Source organism: Copadichromis virginalis, linkage group LG23, assembly GCF_057382275.1.
Source record: "Copadichromis virginalis isolate Kocher_CV1m ecotype Utaka linkage group LG23, C_Virginalis_male_GT1.1, whole genome shotgun sequence".
Taxonomy (NCBI): Eukaryota; Metazoa; Chordata; class Actinopteri; order Cichliformes; family Cichlidae; genus Copadichromis; species Copadichromis virginalis.
This window is the reverse complement of record NC_140639.1, coordinates 22692870-22711723: the sequence shown is the minus strand read 5'-3', so window position 1 is coordinate 22711723 and position 18854 is coordinate 22692870. Positions and strand designations below refer to the sequence as shown.

At 38.9% G+C, this 18854-nt stretch overlaps 1 protein-coding gene across 1 annotated transcript; it reads right to left on the bottom strand.

Annotated features, from left to right (window-relative positions):
- Window positions 1-17947, bottom strand: igfbp2a (insulin-like growth factor binding protein 2a). Its single transcript, XM_085448749.1, has 4 exons — window positions 17501-17947; window positions 3298-3479; window positions 1127-1267; window positions 1-739 (listed from the first exon to the last, which is right to left on the bottom strand). The coding sequence occupies exons 1-4, from the start codon at window positions 17898-17900 to the stop codon at window positions 587-589; spliced, it is 876 nt and encodes a 291-aa protein (XP_085304875.1). The 5' UTR covers window positions 17901-17947; the 3' UTR covers window positions 1-586.
- Between the last annotated feature and the right edge of the window lie 907 nt (window positions 17948-18854).

The window sequence follows — 18854 nt, the reverse complement described above, 5'->3', positions numbered from 1 at the left end:
TTGTATCGTAGTTTTAATGGCATTATCTGTTTATCACTTACGGTCATGTCCTTCGGCTGAACATTTAATGCACGCTACTTCCAACAGGTACTACATTTCATCTTTAATACTTTGTATTAATAGCCAGGTGTACTCAAAGCCTAGTGTATAGTATTAAACCAACAGTAGTCTATAAGCTAGAGCATTAAAACACACCTCGAAACATCACATATGTTGAAGGCTTTTCATTTTTCAATGCATACAGTACAAAACACTGATAACAAAGCAATCCGAGCAAAGTCAAAATCACTAAAGCATAGTCACCGACGCTCCAGATGACGCCTACTGAATATCTAAGTGGGAAAAGGGAGTCTTATCTCCACTCACTCCCCTCTAAAAGTAATCTGCAGCTACATCTTACGCAGCAAGCTGGATTCTATCATTTAATCCTTTTTGGTGGTTAAGACTTCAAATGTCAGTGTCATTGTACGAACTAAAGACACATACGCACAGACAGATAATACATAGCTTACTCTGATGTTCTTTGTTCCCAACCTCTTTACAGTTTTTCTTTTTCCTTTTATGTTTTGGGATGTTTGATGCCACTTTAGATCTGGGCCATGTCAGGGAGCTCCAGCTCTGTGAGGTACTGGCTGCAGTTGAGGTCACCCCTCACGGTCGGAGCTGATGGGATGGGTCGGCCAGTGTGTGGGTCGACACACCAGCACTCCCCCCTCTGACCATGGAGAGACATCTTGCACTGAAAAACAGAATTTATGTTGTAGTTTTGTTACCTGCACGTTTCATGCTAAGCTAGCAGTCTTACTATACATGTTTTATAAAGTGCATGCACAAAAAGAAGCTTATCAGGTCACAATGTGCAGTCCCCCCTTTTTAGTAATTCGTGTTCAATTAGTTGAATTGTTATTATCATTATAATAATTATTAATACTGTTATTATTATTACTATTATTATTATCAGTATTATGATGAGAAAATGACTGTAGGATTTGATATGTCAGTGCAACGGATTATTTTGTTAGAGATGGTGGTTGCGATGCCCACCTCCCCTCTCCATACCTGCATATTATCAGTTGGGTATAACCTCTGGGCTTACCGCCCTCTTTCCCAAAAAGCCCAGAGTCACCTGTTTTAAGTTATACTGCCCCCTCTTGTCGCAGTTGGGGATATGCAGGGCATACAGGTCTTCCAGAGGACCTCTGTTATCTCTGAAGGGCATCTTGGATATCCGCTCGAGGACCTGGTCGAGTTCCTGCTGACACTGAGTCTTTGGAAAAAAGCAAACATAAGAACAACAAGCCTGTCACGTCCACAGCAAGGCTGTTATAATTAACTATAACTACATGTGAGTCACCTGCGTTTACAAAGGGCTGTTTTTTTCTCTTTCTTCTCGTAATAACAATTTGGATTTTCCTAAATCTTGGCTATTCACAGAATAATATTCAGAAAAACTGAAACTAACATTTTTGTGTTATTGTAAGGTCTTTACCTTATACCCTGCAATAAAAAGCACCTTGAGAATCAAAATCAGAATACTTTATTAATATCTGAGGAAATTATGTGGTCACAGTTGCTCTGAGACAGTAAGAACAGTAAGTAGATAAACTAAATTAAATAATACAATATATTGCAAAGTTACAAAACACAACAAAATAGCTCAAATTATAAATATCCCAGTATGTTACACAAATTAAATACATATGGTTGACATTGAGGTGTCCCTCTTGTCATACTGCACTTTGTTATTTTGTCTCTCGAGGATGTGAAAATAAACTATTGCGGTGTGTACGTGTGCTTTAGATGGCGATGAGGTGACTGTTGTTAGGATTTGACAGTGTATCAGTAAAATTTAATTTTCAAATAAAATAACCAAACAAAACTGAAACTGTGAAGCCAAATCACAAAAATGTACAGCTCGCTACTGCAAAATTGGCTCTACAGACATATTTTAAACAATTTGCACTATATGAATACTGCACCTTGTTTCATTTATATAGAAGTAAGAGTAGTTTATTGTTATATGCACACATTAATATAGACAGGGTGTTTATTCTGTAGAGTGCAATCCTTATTTTCTTAGACTCGTTTCAGATAGCAGTCATAGAAAGATTTGAATACAATAAATAAATAAAAATACTAAATTATTATAAATAAAGTTAAATAATACAAATAATAATAATAAGAAGAAGAAGAAATAAAATAAAACTAATAAATAAAACCAGGATTCGAAAACACTAGAGAGACAGTACAAGTAATACATGTACAAACAATACAAACAATGACTTGAAGAGACTTGAGTTGTATTCATACTTTTATACTTACATCGTATATTTGTATTGTCTTTTATAATATTATTCAATCGCTTTTTACCGTTAGGGAGTTTTGTTTTCAGTTTTACTGTATGAAAGGAGAAGTTGACCTTGACTCTTGTTGTACTGGAAAGAAAGGAATTTAATTCAATTCAACTGCAAAGCTGTAGCAAGTGTAACCCATGAGCATCCATAGTGGCATTTAGGTGTGCTGGAGCTTCAAGGCTCCCTCTGAAAATCAAACATCTGTTCATTCATGTGTCTTCTTAATTTTCACATTTTAAAAATTTATTTTAAAATCAATTAAAACCAATTTCTCCAATGCACATCAACAGCAGGTTTGCAAAGCTATTGGCACATTTTTGACTCGGTTCAGCTACAGCTAAAGGTCTTTCTGTTTATGAAAGTCACTTGTGAATAATGACTCATCGGTAACCCCCAGAAATCTTGTTGAGAAGTTCTAAAGTTCCCAGCAAAGCAATTTAACCTTTACCTGATTGTTTTAGTGGACAGATGATGGATAAAAATTATGAGGTTTTCTCAAAACTCTCACTCAGAGCAGGTCAGGGGTATTAAAGGTTGAGGGTTCGTCCATTTAAATATCTTCAATGCCGTCTAAAAGAACCTGCAGCACCAGAGGGGGGCAGCACATGTCTGTGAAGTCTGAGTGCAGCTGTTCCTCCACACTCAAAGGGACTACAGTAGATGTACTCAGTTTATACAATCTTATATCAACACTAAGCTCTGTTGCAGGGCATAATTCAGGCGATTTCACCTCAGCGTCTACATCTGATATGTGGCGCAAGCTTCATGTGATCCCAGTGTCTCAAAGCAAAATCTTACCAGACTTTAAAATAACCGATTATTGTAATGATCCCATGTGTTATTAAAATGTAACACATCAGTGTAAATACAGCTGCTAAAATCACATGAGTGTGACTTTGTTAAACCTCTACAGAAATTAAACAGACACGCCACTTCGCCTTGCCTGTTTGGGCCGAGTAGGTTTCACCTCTTCCACCTTATTGGTTTTCATCTTGGTCTTCATCTCCTGTCTGTGTTGGCGTACGGCGCTTTCCTTGGGCCCCAGCCAGGCGGCCTCTTTATTGGGCTTTCGGATACCGGGAATCTCGCTCGCGCCATGCTCCGGCTGCAGCTCCACAGCCTCTCCTGTGGATGATGGGTAATGACACAAAAGCAGCAGATTAAGATTTCATTCTAATGCTAAAAAGATCAAAAAGCTATAAAGAATTTTGTTTTGTTTTTTTGGTTGTTTGTTTTTTAACGGCTCAGTAACATTGTGCGGTTTAGCCAGGAAAGTTCTTATGGCTATTGTTCGGGGACACGTTGCTGACAACCTAGAGTGTCTTTGCACTTTCAACCACTCTGTTTCCCATTAACTGTCATTCTCTTGGTAATGAAACGGAATTTTCAGCTGCTGGAAGTGACAGGAGACACACTCCAGATTGCACAGATCATTTTTCAGAGCAACAAAAGAGGTGCTTAGAAAACCACTGATAGCCTTTTTACAGGGCAGAGGTGAGATTGACCTCCGAGACTGAGCTCCATCAGGAATAAATAATAACAGCATGTCCTTTGGAGTAACAGCAATAATTCCTAGCCAGATGGTGGAGTTACACCCAGGACCCATGTATTAACAAAAGTCTAAATTGTGAATTGTTACTAGGACGTGTTGAAACAAGACTTCAAAGCTAAAAACGGTTGTAAGATACAATGTCATCTCAAACAGTGTCTTGGTGACATAAATCAGCCTAATATCCATGTAAAGTAACTAATTTCAGAATTTATAGACTAAATAGGAAATAAAAGACATATATTCGCAAAAAACATTTTTCATTGTGTATGTAAGACATAGTTAGATAGACAATAAACACAATGTATCATTGTGGAGTTAAAGCTTCAGACTCCTCCAAATCTTTCACTGTTTTCTTCAGTGCATAATATGGTCATCTCAAGCACACGGCTCAGTTGAGCCAATCAGGGAAAGAAATGCTCTTAAAGATAGGTTGGCAATGTTGAAGATGTAAAACAGCTTGTTTCAGACGATATATGATAAAAAACTGTAAAGTGTGACTCATGCAAATCTACCCTTGTATAAATCATGAAACTATGAAGCACAAGGTTCAACATAATCTGTTTGGTGTTTAAAAGCATTAAAATATTTTAAATGCATTTTTTCCACTTAATTTTGATATAAACACAGAACATACACATCTGTGTTTGTGGCTGTTTTTTTATTGTTTGTTTTACTTTTTGTTGCATTTTTACAAGCACGTCTCCTGAGCTTGTGATAGTTTATTTAACGCATTTGACTTTTCCACAAAATGTGTCCAAACCACTGTGAAATGTATCAGCACAATCAGTGAGTCACTGGAAATATTTCCTTTCTCTTAAGAGAGAAGAAACCCCACATTCTTGACCAGCTTATGAGCTGAGAAATGTTGGCTACTACTGAACTTGCGTCATGATGAAGTTTCCATGGTGGCTTTACAGTGTGAATCAGTCCCACGAGCAAATGTTAATGATGCTGATAAAAAAATACAATGGATATAATCAAATATGTAAAGTTACACTGTATGGACAAAAGAGATGGGCCGCACTTGTCACAGGTGCATAAAATCAACCATGCAGTATACATTTGTGACAGAATGGGTCGTTCTAAAGATCTCACTGAATTCGAGTGTGATACTATGAAAGTTTTTCCCTCCTTGTTATTCCAAGATCAGCTGTTAGTGGTATTACTGCAAAGAGGAAGCATTTGGGACACATAGCAACTCAGTCATGAAGTAGCAGACCAAGCAAAGTTACAGAGCGGGGTCACTGAGTGCGTAAAAATCAACAACACTCTTTTCTGTCAGTAACTGCATGGCTTCAAACCTCCACTGACATTAACATCAGCACAAAAACTGTGAGCGGACAGCTTCATGGCAGGGTTTCCATGGCTGAGCAGCTTCCTGTAGGTGTGATGTGTACGAAAACCAGTGCTTTTGTCCATGTAGTGAAGGGGTGTCAAACATATGGCCCATTGGCCAAAAGTGGCCCAGTGGGTGGCTTTGGAAAAATGTGGAAATTTTAAAGAAGGACACCATAAAAATTGGACCTCTAACAGTATTTTCACGAGTTTAACTGTTTTCTTGCTGACAAAGATTTAACCTACAGCCTGTCATACAGCAGAGTGAAAACTTTTTTTTTTATTGTTAGTGTTCAATTTAAGACTGAAATGTTTCTTTTTTTTTAATCTTTACAATATCATTTTCTTTTTTTTTTATTGAAAATGGAATATTTTCTGTGCATTAAGTACATTTAATTTACACAATAAATTTATTTTTCATTTCCATGACAGTGTAAGCCCAGAGAGTCTTGCCGATGGGTCTTTGACTTACTGCAGCAGCATTTCTTTTTTCAATTTGGAAAAACTGAAATGTATCGCCAGAACTGCAATATTTGTTTCTAACCCATTTAAAGGCTGAACGGTGAAATAATTGACAGAAAATTCTTTCTTAAAATGTTTTTTAATCAGGTGTTCTAGCAAATTAAAAAATAACTAATCAAATATTAAATCAAATACCTGAGTTTTTGTTTGCGTCACATCTCCCACATTCATTTTTTTAAAACTTTTATTGCTTAAAAACATTTTATTGTGCAATTTTCTTTTTAGGTTTTTCTATGAAAAAAATCACATTGATGTTTGAGAAGTCTCGAAAACTCACAAAAACGCATGTATCAAATGTGATTCACGAAGCGTTCAGAGGTTTAGACATCTCAGGGATTTCCCTTACGTAAAGTAAGGGAAACATTTTTTAAGCTTTACTGCTCCAGCCCACTTAGGATTCAAGTGGGCTGTACATGGCCAGTGATTTAAATGGATTTGACACCCTTGATATTCTACTACTAATGCTACTAGTTGTACTGGTGCTACTTGTATTACTTCTACTTTGCCAAGGATTTATCATGGTGATTTTGACTGAAATTAGAAGATCCTAGTAAAACCACTTACCCCTGCGTCCATACACATCAAGCTTTTTTTTTTTTGGTTGTGCACAAGAGACCTACACAATATTAAGCAGGTGAGTTTAACAGTGGAGCTAATCGGTAAATACATATGTTTTTTAAAGCCTTGATTTGAGTTGGCAGCCCAAACATATAATACATAGAAGTCTATTTTATGCCACTACATTGATTTAATTGTGGTGTCTTTAAAATGAACTCCAAAATACAGATTTTCAGTTTTCTTCCTAAATGAAATCACCAAGCATGCTACTTGAATAAAAATGTGATCATCTACAGGAGGAACTGCTGTTGGCTTTTCCCTCCCAAAGAAAATGAGTGGCTTAATTCCTGAGAAGAATCAAGCCAAAGTTCAACAACGTTTTTTTCTTTTGTTTTTAATTTGGAGTGACTGTTGCTCAGGAGGCAGAGCAAATCAGCTGCCAACTGAAAAGTTGGTGGTTTAATGCCCAGCTCCTCTAGTCCGCATGTTGAAGTATCTGTGGGCAAGGTACTAAAACCTGAGTTTTGCCCATTGAAGTGAAAGTTAACCTAAAAGTGCTCGTATGAATGGGCTTGTAGTAAGAGAGCACTTTCAGTGCACAAATAGAGTTGAAAAGTTCTATGTAAGTACCAGTCCAAATATATGACTAGTAGTTAAGTGCTTAGCTAATAGTGTTTACTGATGAACATTTAAATATCCAAGTAAATGAGAAAGTGGGTCATTAAATAAAGTAGAATAAATGGAGTAGCACGTAAAATTACTAACACTAGCTAATAAATGGTAAGCTAAAAATAGATCAGATCCCATTTAAAATGTATATGGACTGGTACTTATATAACACTCTTCTACTCTAACTGTGAACTCAAAGCACTTTCTTACTACAAGCCTCAGCGTATTGCACACACTTCCATAGAAGTCCTCTTTTACCTATCATGTTAGCACCTTGTCTAACATTTTAAGTACACACTAATCAGGGGCAACTTGGCCAAAGTTTCTTTGAAGGCCATCTTAAGAAAGGAGCCCAGTAGTTATGTTCCAATCCATAAAAACTCTACATTGGCGAGGAATTAAACCCAGGCCCCCTGTGTGGCAGGTGAGAATTCTTCCATTGTGCCCAAATGAACACAAATAAACATGAGAAAAGCTGTGTGGGCGAATCATATGAAAAAAAAAGGATCAAAAGAAAAATCACCAAATTCGGTAGGATTAATCCTGTGTGTCGATTTTAATCCTTTTAAAGCAGAAATACACATTCCCAGAGGAGCAAACAATGCCCTCAGTGACACTGGCGTTAAAACAGGAACCTTAAATTTAAATTTAGGGACAACTGCCTCTTCAAGTCCCTGTAGAAATTCCTCCAGGCAGCTTTCATTTACTTCACCCGTCTCTCCTCGGCTTGGAGTCTTGTTAAACATTAACCTAAAAGCACAAAAAAGCTCTCCAGACAGATGGAGCAAACAAAGAAAGAGGCCATCAGGTCCAGCCCAACTTGTTGTCTCTGACAACAGAACATACTTTGGAGTTGAGGGTTGGCAGGGAGTGGAAGAGGAGCGTCTTTCCAAACCAGCAGATTTTCGATGAAAAGATGTTACATGATGCGCATTCTTGCTGCTACAAGTAATATTTCACAAGGTGAATTTATGAGTCAGGACACTGTGTCTTTTTGCTGAACTTTTGGTGGAAATCGTGTATTTCGCTTATGCAGGGTTTCACTTGACACCTGAACGAAAGAAGGGAAATAAGCAGAGACAGTAAAGAAGGTCAAATAGTTGGCCAATCAAGTGGATAGTTCGCAGCTATGCAGACCAAGCTTTACAATGCAGACTTGTGGAAATGTATTTAAATGAAAGCGGCGATGGTGGACTGAGGAGGCATTCCCTGTACCCTGCAAGAGGTAAATTTGACATCCGGTTATAGAATATGATTACAAAAGGCCTAAGAAAGAGCAGGAGAAAGGAAATTTCAAACGAAACAATAACAAGGTGCTGGCGCCCGTTGCCATCAGATAGATCTAGTGTTGTTGGACTTGAGTTCCCCCTACGATGCTGCACTGTGCTCTCTCTGGATTTTCTTTGAGGAAAGCATTTCTTTCCTAAAAGGGGCAAAAGTCAGATGTTCAGATGAGATGTTCACTAAAAGTCTGGGCAGGCACAGACACACACATGAATACACAATCTATAGCAGTACGCTTCCTCTTCAACGCACATACGCACACACAAATACAAAGGGTCAGGACCCCACTTTTAGGGGGCACTAGGCCTCTGCAGTATAAACCACTCCATAGCAGTGGGCTGGAGATCAGCAGCATCAACAGAGCAGCAGGCCTACTGTCCAGTCTACTGCTTGAATTAATCCCTACACAATAGCCTGAGAGGCTTCCTTTCTATATCTGATCCATGTTGAATTCCCAGGTGGCACGTAGGCCAGAAGTGTCATGTCTGATTGTCCAGATTTTGGTCAAGTGAGCAAATGACAGACTTGGCCAAGCCATAGAGAATGGAAAGGTTCAGAAAGGAAATCTCCAAGCACCAAGCATTCTTGCTCCATCGTATACATATTATAACTGAGTACTGTGCAAAAGTCTTGTGGCACCCTTCATTTGTTTACGTTTTGCTGGGAAAATTTGGAAATAGGCGCAACAATTCAATAAAATATGCAAACATACATGGAAATGCAGTATATAAACCACGAACAGAGTTTGTGCCATTCTTTCCAGCTTGGAGGTAAATATTTGGTGAGACCACCTTTATTCTTCAAACACAGTCCAAACTCTCTCAGGCAGCTTTCTTGTCCTTTCTTTAAGTAGTCTTCAGGAATAGTTCTCCAGGCTTCTTGAAGGACATTCAAATGCCTCATACCTCCATCTGACCTGTTGCCACTGATTTTCAGTTGAGTTCTTGTGTAATTTTCAGACGTCAGCCTTTTCTCCCTGTTTCCCTTCCTTATGAATGGCTTCTTGACAGAACATTTCTAATAAGCTTTAATGAAAAGTATATTGGCCAGATGTATCTTTCAGGGCCTTTCAGGATTTTTTTCTATTTCTTAAAACATGGATTTTAGGTATTGTTCATCTGCTGTAGCTATTTTGTCACGACTGACACTTCTTCGTTTGTCCGCCAGTTGTCCAGTTTCCTCATTTTTTGTAATAACACATTGCACACCATGCTGAGAAAAACCAAATGTTCAGCTAACAGCTTTTTAGGGAGCACCATGTTAGTGCAAAAATGCTATTTTTTTGTCAGTCAAACTGCTCTATGTTTGGCATGTTAGGTATTTTAGTACCATGGGAGCATTTACTGGATATTGTTTTATAGTGACATTATACAGGAAAACTCTGTCATTCAACAAGGTTGAAATACCACAGAGATCACTCCCTCAGCTACATTAGTTTCTTAATCTTTTAGACGCCTGTTGAAGGCCAAATGGTTTGTTTCAGATTTCACTAATGAAAGAACTCTTCGTTTTGTGCCTCTATGTTTGGCATATTTTGTTAATTAAAGAAATTGGAACAAATTCAGGGTTTTTCCAACAGGCCAACAGTAACAAAATGTCTAAAGATACAATTTAAAATAGGTTCTTTGCTAAGTTGTCTGCTACATATCGACACAACACTAACCATTTTTTGAATTAGATGTCTTTTCTCATGCTTGAATGATTCATATGTTAGTGTTAAGTGGCTTTGAAAGACTTCCAGAAAGCCTGGAGAAATATTGCTCAAGAAAAAATAACAACAAAGTCTGGCTCCTTACAAAATATAAGGAAATGAGGGGTGGCTCGAGACTTTTGGACTACTGGAGGTACAGCTACTGTCCATTAAAAATGGGGCTCTAAACTTATAATAATGTTAGGGAGCTGCAGACATCTATATTGAACTTCTAACTGATTAACTGCTAGCCTAACCTAAGCCCAGTATGAAGATACGAGCGGTCAAAAACAATATTTGATTTATATTTGGCAGATCTTGCACTTCTGCTTTTGCAACTCTAGGTTCTTGAAGGCTCCTTCAATTTTCAAAATCGCACGCCTTGTTGATTTCAATTTCAGAAAAGTCTGAGGGATCCAAATCTGGCAAGTAGGTTTGGGTTGGTATTAAGCACAGAATGTGACCATGTGGCAAAATAACAATCACAATGGCATGAGCAGTGGTTAATGTAATTTCCAACAAATGACTCCCCATCAAGTCATGTCAGGACAGTGCCCGTGGTCAAAATTGAGACTTCCAAGGACTGACTCAATACAAGCAACCTTTCTGAAAGTTGTACTAGAAATGCCCACCTTGAACTTTAAATCAAGTAAGTTTTAAAAGGTTCCAAGACTGGAAATCACTGTAATTAACTCAAACAATCTTCTCTGACAATTATTTCTGTCTGTTTAAATCTTTGCTGAAGTGTAACTCCAGAGACATCCACTAACTAGGTCAAGCTTCATACACAGATATACTATATGCGTTACTTTTGGCTACCACTTACTCAATTAGAAGTTTGCATATTTTGTGTGTTTGCACACAAAGGTAAAAGGGGAAAAAATTAAGAACAAATGAAGCATCTCTCTGACTCTCAGTAAGTGGAAACAACAGTTACCTAAAAATGATCTCTTTAAATTTTAGAGGCTTTAAAAGGCACAGCTTTTCTCTGTTAACTTCTTAAACATCGCTCTAAGGTGTGAAATAAATAGGTCATATGTCAATGAGTAGATTTATTACAGACTATAATCCATTACAAGACCTAGTGGAGCTGTTTTCTGGAAACACAAACTCAGCAGAGTTTAGATATGTTTACCTTGCAGGCTTTTTGGCCTGCAACAGCCATCTGAAAGCAGGCTGTTGCACAGGCTCCAGCATGTATGTATGCTCTGTGGTATCCAAGACTAGGCATCACTACCGGCAGCCCTGGGTGAACTTTGGGCAGATTTTACACGGCCTAAACAGAGGCAAGCTGTAACACGACAACGCTTAGAGTGCATCACGCTGGCAATAATACTCTGCTACAAACCTTGTACCTCAAAGGTCTACTTTTTAGGAACTGATCATGTTTTCGTGGTGATGTCATTCTTATCCTATTAATCTTTCAACTAAAGTCACAATAAACAATTACATTATAATAACTTTTTAGCATTTTTTAACTATAATGTTTATGGACTGAAACAAGCAAAGGAATAAAAAAAGGCTGTGGGATGGTACAAAAAAATCTAAAAGAATGCACATTTTGTACTTTTTGACAAACATTTAGATAGAGTCATGATGTTTGCAAGCCCTGAAATACACTCTGTGTGTTTTGGTCAGTAACAATGATTGTAAACTTGACTTTTATCTGTTTAGAAAAAAACTAAATAAGGCACCATTAAATAGATTTCTTTAAACAATGACAACAAAAACAGTTTTTTCTTTGGCTAGGACATGACTTCGATTATAACAAAAATATTATTAGACTTGTACTATTAACTACTGCCACTAGACTATAATAGATTAGGCTTGTAAATCAAAGAATCTTCCCCGATTCTCTACACAGTTTTATCAGAATTAGCTATTGTTTATCTATTATTTAGAAACATGAGTTAATCATTAATTTGTTTTTAAACAATATTTAGTTTTCACTGTTTGCTAACTACAAGTTACTAGGGTTGGTACTTTCAGCTGCTCCCTTTTCCCCTTTTTCTAAAAATCCTCCCACTTATTTGTGCTTGGGAGTACACTAGCCATCAACCTTCCATGTATAATGCATGTGTTAACCACTACACTACAGAGTTAGATGTTAATCAAAAGTGTCAGTTCACAAACTTCTAATTATCTATCATTGTACCATTTTTTTAATAAAATAAAGGTTGCACATATTTTGGTGCTCATCATCAAGCTTCTGCCATAATTCTGGGTGGATATTTGACCACTCTTCTTGGCAAAACTATCGGTGTTCATTAATTTCGTTGGTTTCCTGGAATGGACCTGATATTAAAATGTAGTCAACAAATTTTCAATAGGATTGAGTTCTAAGCTTTGGAGCTCCAGAAGAGATTATAGAAGATTAACAGTTACAGATTCCAAGATCACCCATTCAAACAATTGTACCTAACTACAACTTATTTGAACGTGTCACCGCTTTGTAATGGTCTGAAAGAAGACCCTTAGGTGAGAGGAAATTGGTTTGGATGTGTAGGGTCAGGTCTACCATGACCTGGAAACTACATCAGTGTTGACAGTTAGAGGGTGCTGAACAAGAAAAAAGCCCCTGCTTAAAAATTGGCACCTTCCAACTTGGCTGAAATTTGCAGTTCCCCATATTGACAGGTCAAATGTCTTCTAGGAAAGTTTTATGGTCAGATGAGACAAAGATTGAGCTATCTGGCCACAGTGGTAAGAAGTGTTTTTGGAGCCGTCAAAGTAAGACTTTCAAACCAAAGAAGACTATACCAACTGTCAAGAATTGCTGTGGTAGTATCATGTTCTTGGAGCTGTTTTGCTACCACTGGTACTGGTACATTGGATATAATTGAGTGAAGAAGAAGTACCTTCAAATCCTTCAACTTCACCTCAAATCATGAGCCATATGGTTGAAACTTGGACACATCTGGGTGCTCTAACAGGACAATAATCCCAAGCACACATCAAAACTGGCTTTGGAATGGAAAGCAGGCTAACATTAAGTTTCTGGAATAGCCTTCACAAAGCCCCAACATCAACCCTATTGAAAGTTTGTAGACTATGCTTAAAGGTTGGATGCCAATTTAAATGAACTCAATCAATTCTACCAGGAAGAGTGGTCAAATAAAAACTTACACTCTGGAAAAAGAACAGATCAAAGAAAGCATTAAAAGACCAAACTTGTGCCTTTGAGCTGATGATCTTCTTACGACAACTGTAGGTCTTTCTCATACTTTTTAAGAATTTGTCCTTTATTAAAACAAGCTCAGAAACTGCCCCCATTTACACTCCCAGTTTCAGTTGCATTTCAGACAGTGTTTGTATTGTCTTAAATCACCCTTGACCAATCTGGAGGCTGGGAAGTTATTCTGGTTCTCAATAGGCAAGAGGAGATTCTTGGCACGGATATGCGTGAAGTTGACGCCTCAGGGGGAGATGGCATAAATACCCATTTTGGGCAAGATTATCTCGGAGCTATTTCAGTCCTGCAGGCTCCGTCTGAATGCCCCTGCAGGTACACAGGAATGCCCCCTGTCAGCTAACAGTGTTATTTCAGCAACCAGATGTCACAGGAGTCCCCCCCGTTCTTTCCACCTCATTTCCCATCTCCATAACAGCAAAAGTAACACTGGAAGACGGTTGTTTTGAGTGGTTGGTTGATTAACAGTACGTTTAGTGAGGTGTTGTTAAGGGGACAACAGCATTTGCTTCACTCTTTTGAAATCTTGTGTGCAGGAACTGGCTCTATTTGGAGCTTTTTTTTATCAACATGTTCTCTTTCGAGGTTGTATCTGTATGATTCCAGTCAAAACAATTAAACGCCCATCCAATCTGTTTAAAGGAACCTTTATTTGGATCCAGGTTTCTGTGGGAATGGAATATCAAGTGATACTGTGCATAAACACAGGGTAGTGGGAAAAATGTGGGTGTTAATTTTAAATAGGAAGACATTTCAGCTCAAAATCAAGTAAATAGGATAACTTTGTTGCCATTTTGTTGTGTCTGAAAAAACTTACGCTCTGATATTTTATATCATTATATTCTTAGAATCCAATTTTCTAACCAGGTCACGGGTTCATTTATGGAACATTATTTTGCAAGGGAGTATCCCATTTCTTTCTCCCTTTTTCACCACATTACAGTGACCACTTTGACATTTCAGATCTGTTAATCTTCACGGTCTGTGTCAAGTGCCAGCAATCATCTCAGGATCTCTATCCTAACAGTTTGATCCTGTTGAATCCAATCCAGGATATTCAAGACTCCACAAAAACAGTTGGATATTAGGTTTATCAAAGTAGGCTTCAAAGAAATGTCATTACAGTATATAAATTTCTTATATGAAAACCAGAGTGGGAAAGATGCACCAACATGTTGATCTGAATGGTTTCAGTATAAAGTCTGAGAGCTAAATATTGTCTAAAAGCATATCCACACTGTCATATATATATATATATATAGCATACATATAGCAGATTTTAAATCAGATTTTGACTTCAAGTGAATTGACTAACGCAACTCAAGAACTTGAAAATTTGTATTTCCTTTATGTATTTCATCTCATAAAGGGCAGCCTTTTTACTAGCATATGCTAGACGATTTCTTTTTTTTTTTTTTTTGGGGGGGGGGGGGGGGGTGTTAAAGCAAAAGCTATATGTCTTTGAATGTACAATTAGCACATACACTTTCAGTGTATTATACTTTACTTATCATGAGATGGTTATAATAATACACTGATGCAGACAACTATCATTTAAACCAGGAACTCAATGATCCCGCGAACAGAGCTGAATTGTGTAGTTTGTGCAGTAGATCTGACCAACATGCATGAGCTTAATCTTAGAAATCCTATCTCGATCAGGCTGTAGACAAACGTATTCTTTACACACCTAATTATAAATGAGTCAGTTTTCTTTCACTCCCAGTCAAAAACCTTCATTATTTGTACAAAGAGTTTTAATACGAATCTAACATGACACTGAAAGGAATTTTCAGTGATGAAGCAATATCTGTTACCAAGTTATGCTATTAATTAGGTGCTTTAGTCAGAACAAAGCACTGTAACCTCAACCACAGACACATATGCCGAAAGCATCACTGCAGTCTTTATCTCACAGTAATGTGTTCCTTTCCTATTTGCTATCTTGTTTTGAGTATTTTCACTGATATTTTTCATTCGTCTCTTGTCATAAGCCTAATCAGACTTTTGGTTTTGATTGCAAACAATAATTTAATATCACCCAATCTTCTATATCTTCCTATTCTAACTTTTAACAAAAAGCTGTGCATTACTTTTTTTCTTCTTTTCTTTTCTTTCCTTTTTTCCCTACATGATTATTCTTGGATCAAAGAAATAGGTGCTCTGACCTTTGGCCTCTTTGCTGCGGGTCACTTGTAGTGTTGATTAGAGAGATTATAGGGACTCTGCAGCTGCTCTCGGTGCACTCTTGTATACCTATGATCAGATAAATTCTTTTGAAGAAAAAAAACTGTAAAAATGCCACCTCTAAGTAGACACAGCTTGCTGTTCCTTGTCTTTGTTCCTTTTTAAAAGCTGACATGCTAAATGGACAAAGAAGAAGATGATGTCAGGATGATGTGTATTTATATAAACATCCAAATAAAGCAGCTGTACTATTTCGTCATTTGATTCCTTGCCCAGATGCCAAATCAGCTCAAGAATCACCTCCTCAGGGATCAAATAAATAAAACTACTTAATTATTAAATTAATCTTTTTCCCCCCAGATTAATTCCTGGAATAAAGTGAATGCAATGGGTATTAACCAGAACATTTAAAGGCTGCTCTTCATCATCCAGAGACCTCTGTGAGCTGCTTTGTGTTTTTGCTTTTTGCAGATGACTTACGTATCGCAAAAGCTCAGACTCCACGACAAATCAACCTAGCACCTATTAGTGTAGTATCTTTGAAAAAATGATGGGATGAGCAGCAATTTATTCTTTTGTGACTCTTGAAATTAGCCTCAGGAAAGTGTTTCCAGCCTCACTTCGGTAAAAAAAAAAAAAAAAAAAAAATCTAACTTTCTTTCATCTTCTGGCCCCAAGAAAGCTCTGCATGTCACTTAGACCACTCACTGTAATGCTGCATGAGTTTCAGACTTCACTCTTCCATCTGCAGCAGCATTAGCACCAAAGCTTTTATCCACAACATCTCCAGGTTCAGCTTTTAGGGCTTATTTCTAAGCTTTTACCAGTTTTTTTGGACACGTCGAACTAAATCTTGAAACCTTCAACCCGGGGAACCAGGCGCCAAAAACCTCAGAGAACGCAAAGAAATAGTGATGTCTAACAAGCCTTTACACGATGTGCCCATGTAGTCTGCTCTCTGGTTTTGCTCTTGTGTAACTCTCAGTTCATTCCTTTACATGCACTATTCACGTGAGCATAACCAAGCAATTATTGAGGCTGATGATTAAATCACAAAATGCATCACAAAGCTTTTTTTGACCTCTTGTGTTCAGGGAGTGGGGGTTACACATGGGTCCTGTTTTTGGTAGTTTCTCTATGTTCCAGGACTCCAGTGCCCAAAGTAAACATGTGTCAGTCTGAAGGTAAACTCTGACAAAGCATGGATTTTGGAAATGAGTAAAAATCACACCCCGGTTGGCCCCACTCTACATTCATTGACTGTGTTTTGCGGCCTCAAATTCAGCCAGTTAATGAGGCTGTTTGCTTTTCTTCCTCACTGTGACCTGCCCTTGTTCAAACACAAACCACATAAGCCTCACTGGCTCCAGGCTTCATTGTGATCCTCCAGCGTATACATCCAGGTAGGCAGCCTACAGTTAATGGAGTCAGTGTCAAAGCCAGTCTATAGTTAGGTCTAGTCAAAGCCTAAAGTCCACTTTTCCAATCAACGTGGCATTCCTTCAGCGTTCTCCCTCTCTACTTATATATTTCTTTCTCTCCACTCCCCTGGGGGAAATGTCAACATCAATACTACACTGTTTTCTGTGTCCATCCCACTGAGTACAACTTCTGGGGCTTTTGCAGGTGACTAACTCTGCTGCAGTGTTTTAAAGGCAGCTTTTTCAGGAGGGCCAGCTGTGTGGTGCACAGCTGAGATGAGCTGTGCAGAGTGGCTGTTCCTTTATCTCTTGTGTTTATTTCTCTGCATGCACACTAGAATGACCCAATGCACATTACATCCCCCGCCTTGCAAAATGCTTTAAAAACTAGTCATTTGCTGTAGCACAAATTATAAAATGACACCCCTCAAATGCGTGGCAATGCAAAGGCCATGTATGAATGTAGCAATCTAGCAACTATGAGATGCTGAAATCTGCGTGAAATACAAACTCGCAGTTTATTTAAAGGTGTTTAAAAGAGGGGAAACATGGTTTAGTATCATAAATATGCAGTGAAGAGGAATATGGACAACTTCCCTGCTGAGTCCCCTTTTCAGCCAGATTAGGGCTTAGCCTTCATGACAATGCAATATTTCTGCACTGTTTCTCAGCCTGCAGTCTAGACAGTGTCATTAAAAATTGATAGAAGAAAAGCAGGTTTCCGGTAAACTGACTGACCGCTGGTTTGCTCCCGCTGCTCCTGGCTGTGGGCGCTTGCCTCGGTGTCCACTTTGCGCCGACATTGCCCCTGGCCCTGCACCAGTTGCTCCAGGGGAAGCTCCGAGTCGGGCGTCGGGTAGCATCGCAGACCGGTGGAGCACCTCGGGGCGTACACGCCACACAGCTCGCCCTCTTGCCGGGCGCACACGGGGCAGCACCCGCAGCCCGGTTCGCGCACTATCTCCGCGCATGTCTCGGTGAGCTTTGGGCACAGCGCCTGGCGCTCCGCGGTACAGCCCGGGCAGCGGAACACCATCTCGGTCAGAGAGGCACCGGCCAGAGACACGGAGAGGATCAGCAAGCTGCAGCCCGCGTACAACAGCATCGTTACAGACATGAGGTTTGGGGGAATTATCATGGGGCAGTGGAAGGCAATCACAAGTGTGGGGGTGTGTGTGGGGGGGAGAGAAGGAGCAGAAATGTGCACGCGAACAGGTGAAGCCGGGGGGCTGGGAGGTCTGCTGGGTCCTACACATTCCCAGGTTTGCTCTCGGGGCCAAAGAAAACTTGTGTTCATTAGGGGGGAAATAGGAAGATTATAGGATTTCCTTCACGGGGAAGAGCAGTTGTGACACTTTCTCATTATATTTCTCGATGGCGTGTTTTATTGGAAAGATCAAATCATCATCATTATCTTTAAATGACCTGCACTGCTGCTCCCCAGCTGAACCAGTTACATCAGACCTTTTTTATGGCCGTATCAAGGCGAAATTAACCTCTTATAGGCGATTACTGGCAAACTATTCACAAATGAAAAACAGGTTTGTTTGTTTTTTTTACCAAAAGCGATGTGAGGCTTGAAGTTGAGCTCAAAAAAGAGAGAGAAAAAGACAGCTTGCATATTCAAAGACTACTTTACATTAGCCTGTTTGTTTCAATCAGCACCTTCTCCCCTCAACTCCCAAGAATGTATAAACAAACAAACAAACAAACAAACAAAAGGACTATGTGCAGAGTATTCCTTACATGGAAAGACATCCCCACAGTGGCTGACATGTCAATTGACACTCAATTAAAATTTGCCAGCTGCTACCAGCCTATATACCTGTGTACAGTGATGCTACTGTGTGTGTTACACAGCAGTGTTTCCTATTGATTGGCGAGGCCAAGCCTTGAGGTGTCGCGCTCGCCCGCTAAACAAGCGCCATATTAACCCCGTCCAGTGCACCAGACTAATAGGTGTTTATCCAAGGGCCCAGAAATAGAAACGGCATGTGTAACCTTACTCCGCAGATATAAATGCAGATTATTTTGTTTTGTGGGTACCCACTGATTTCATGCTATTTAGCCCCATTCAAGATCGGCATCCCTG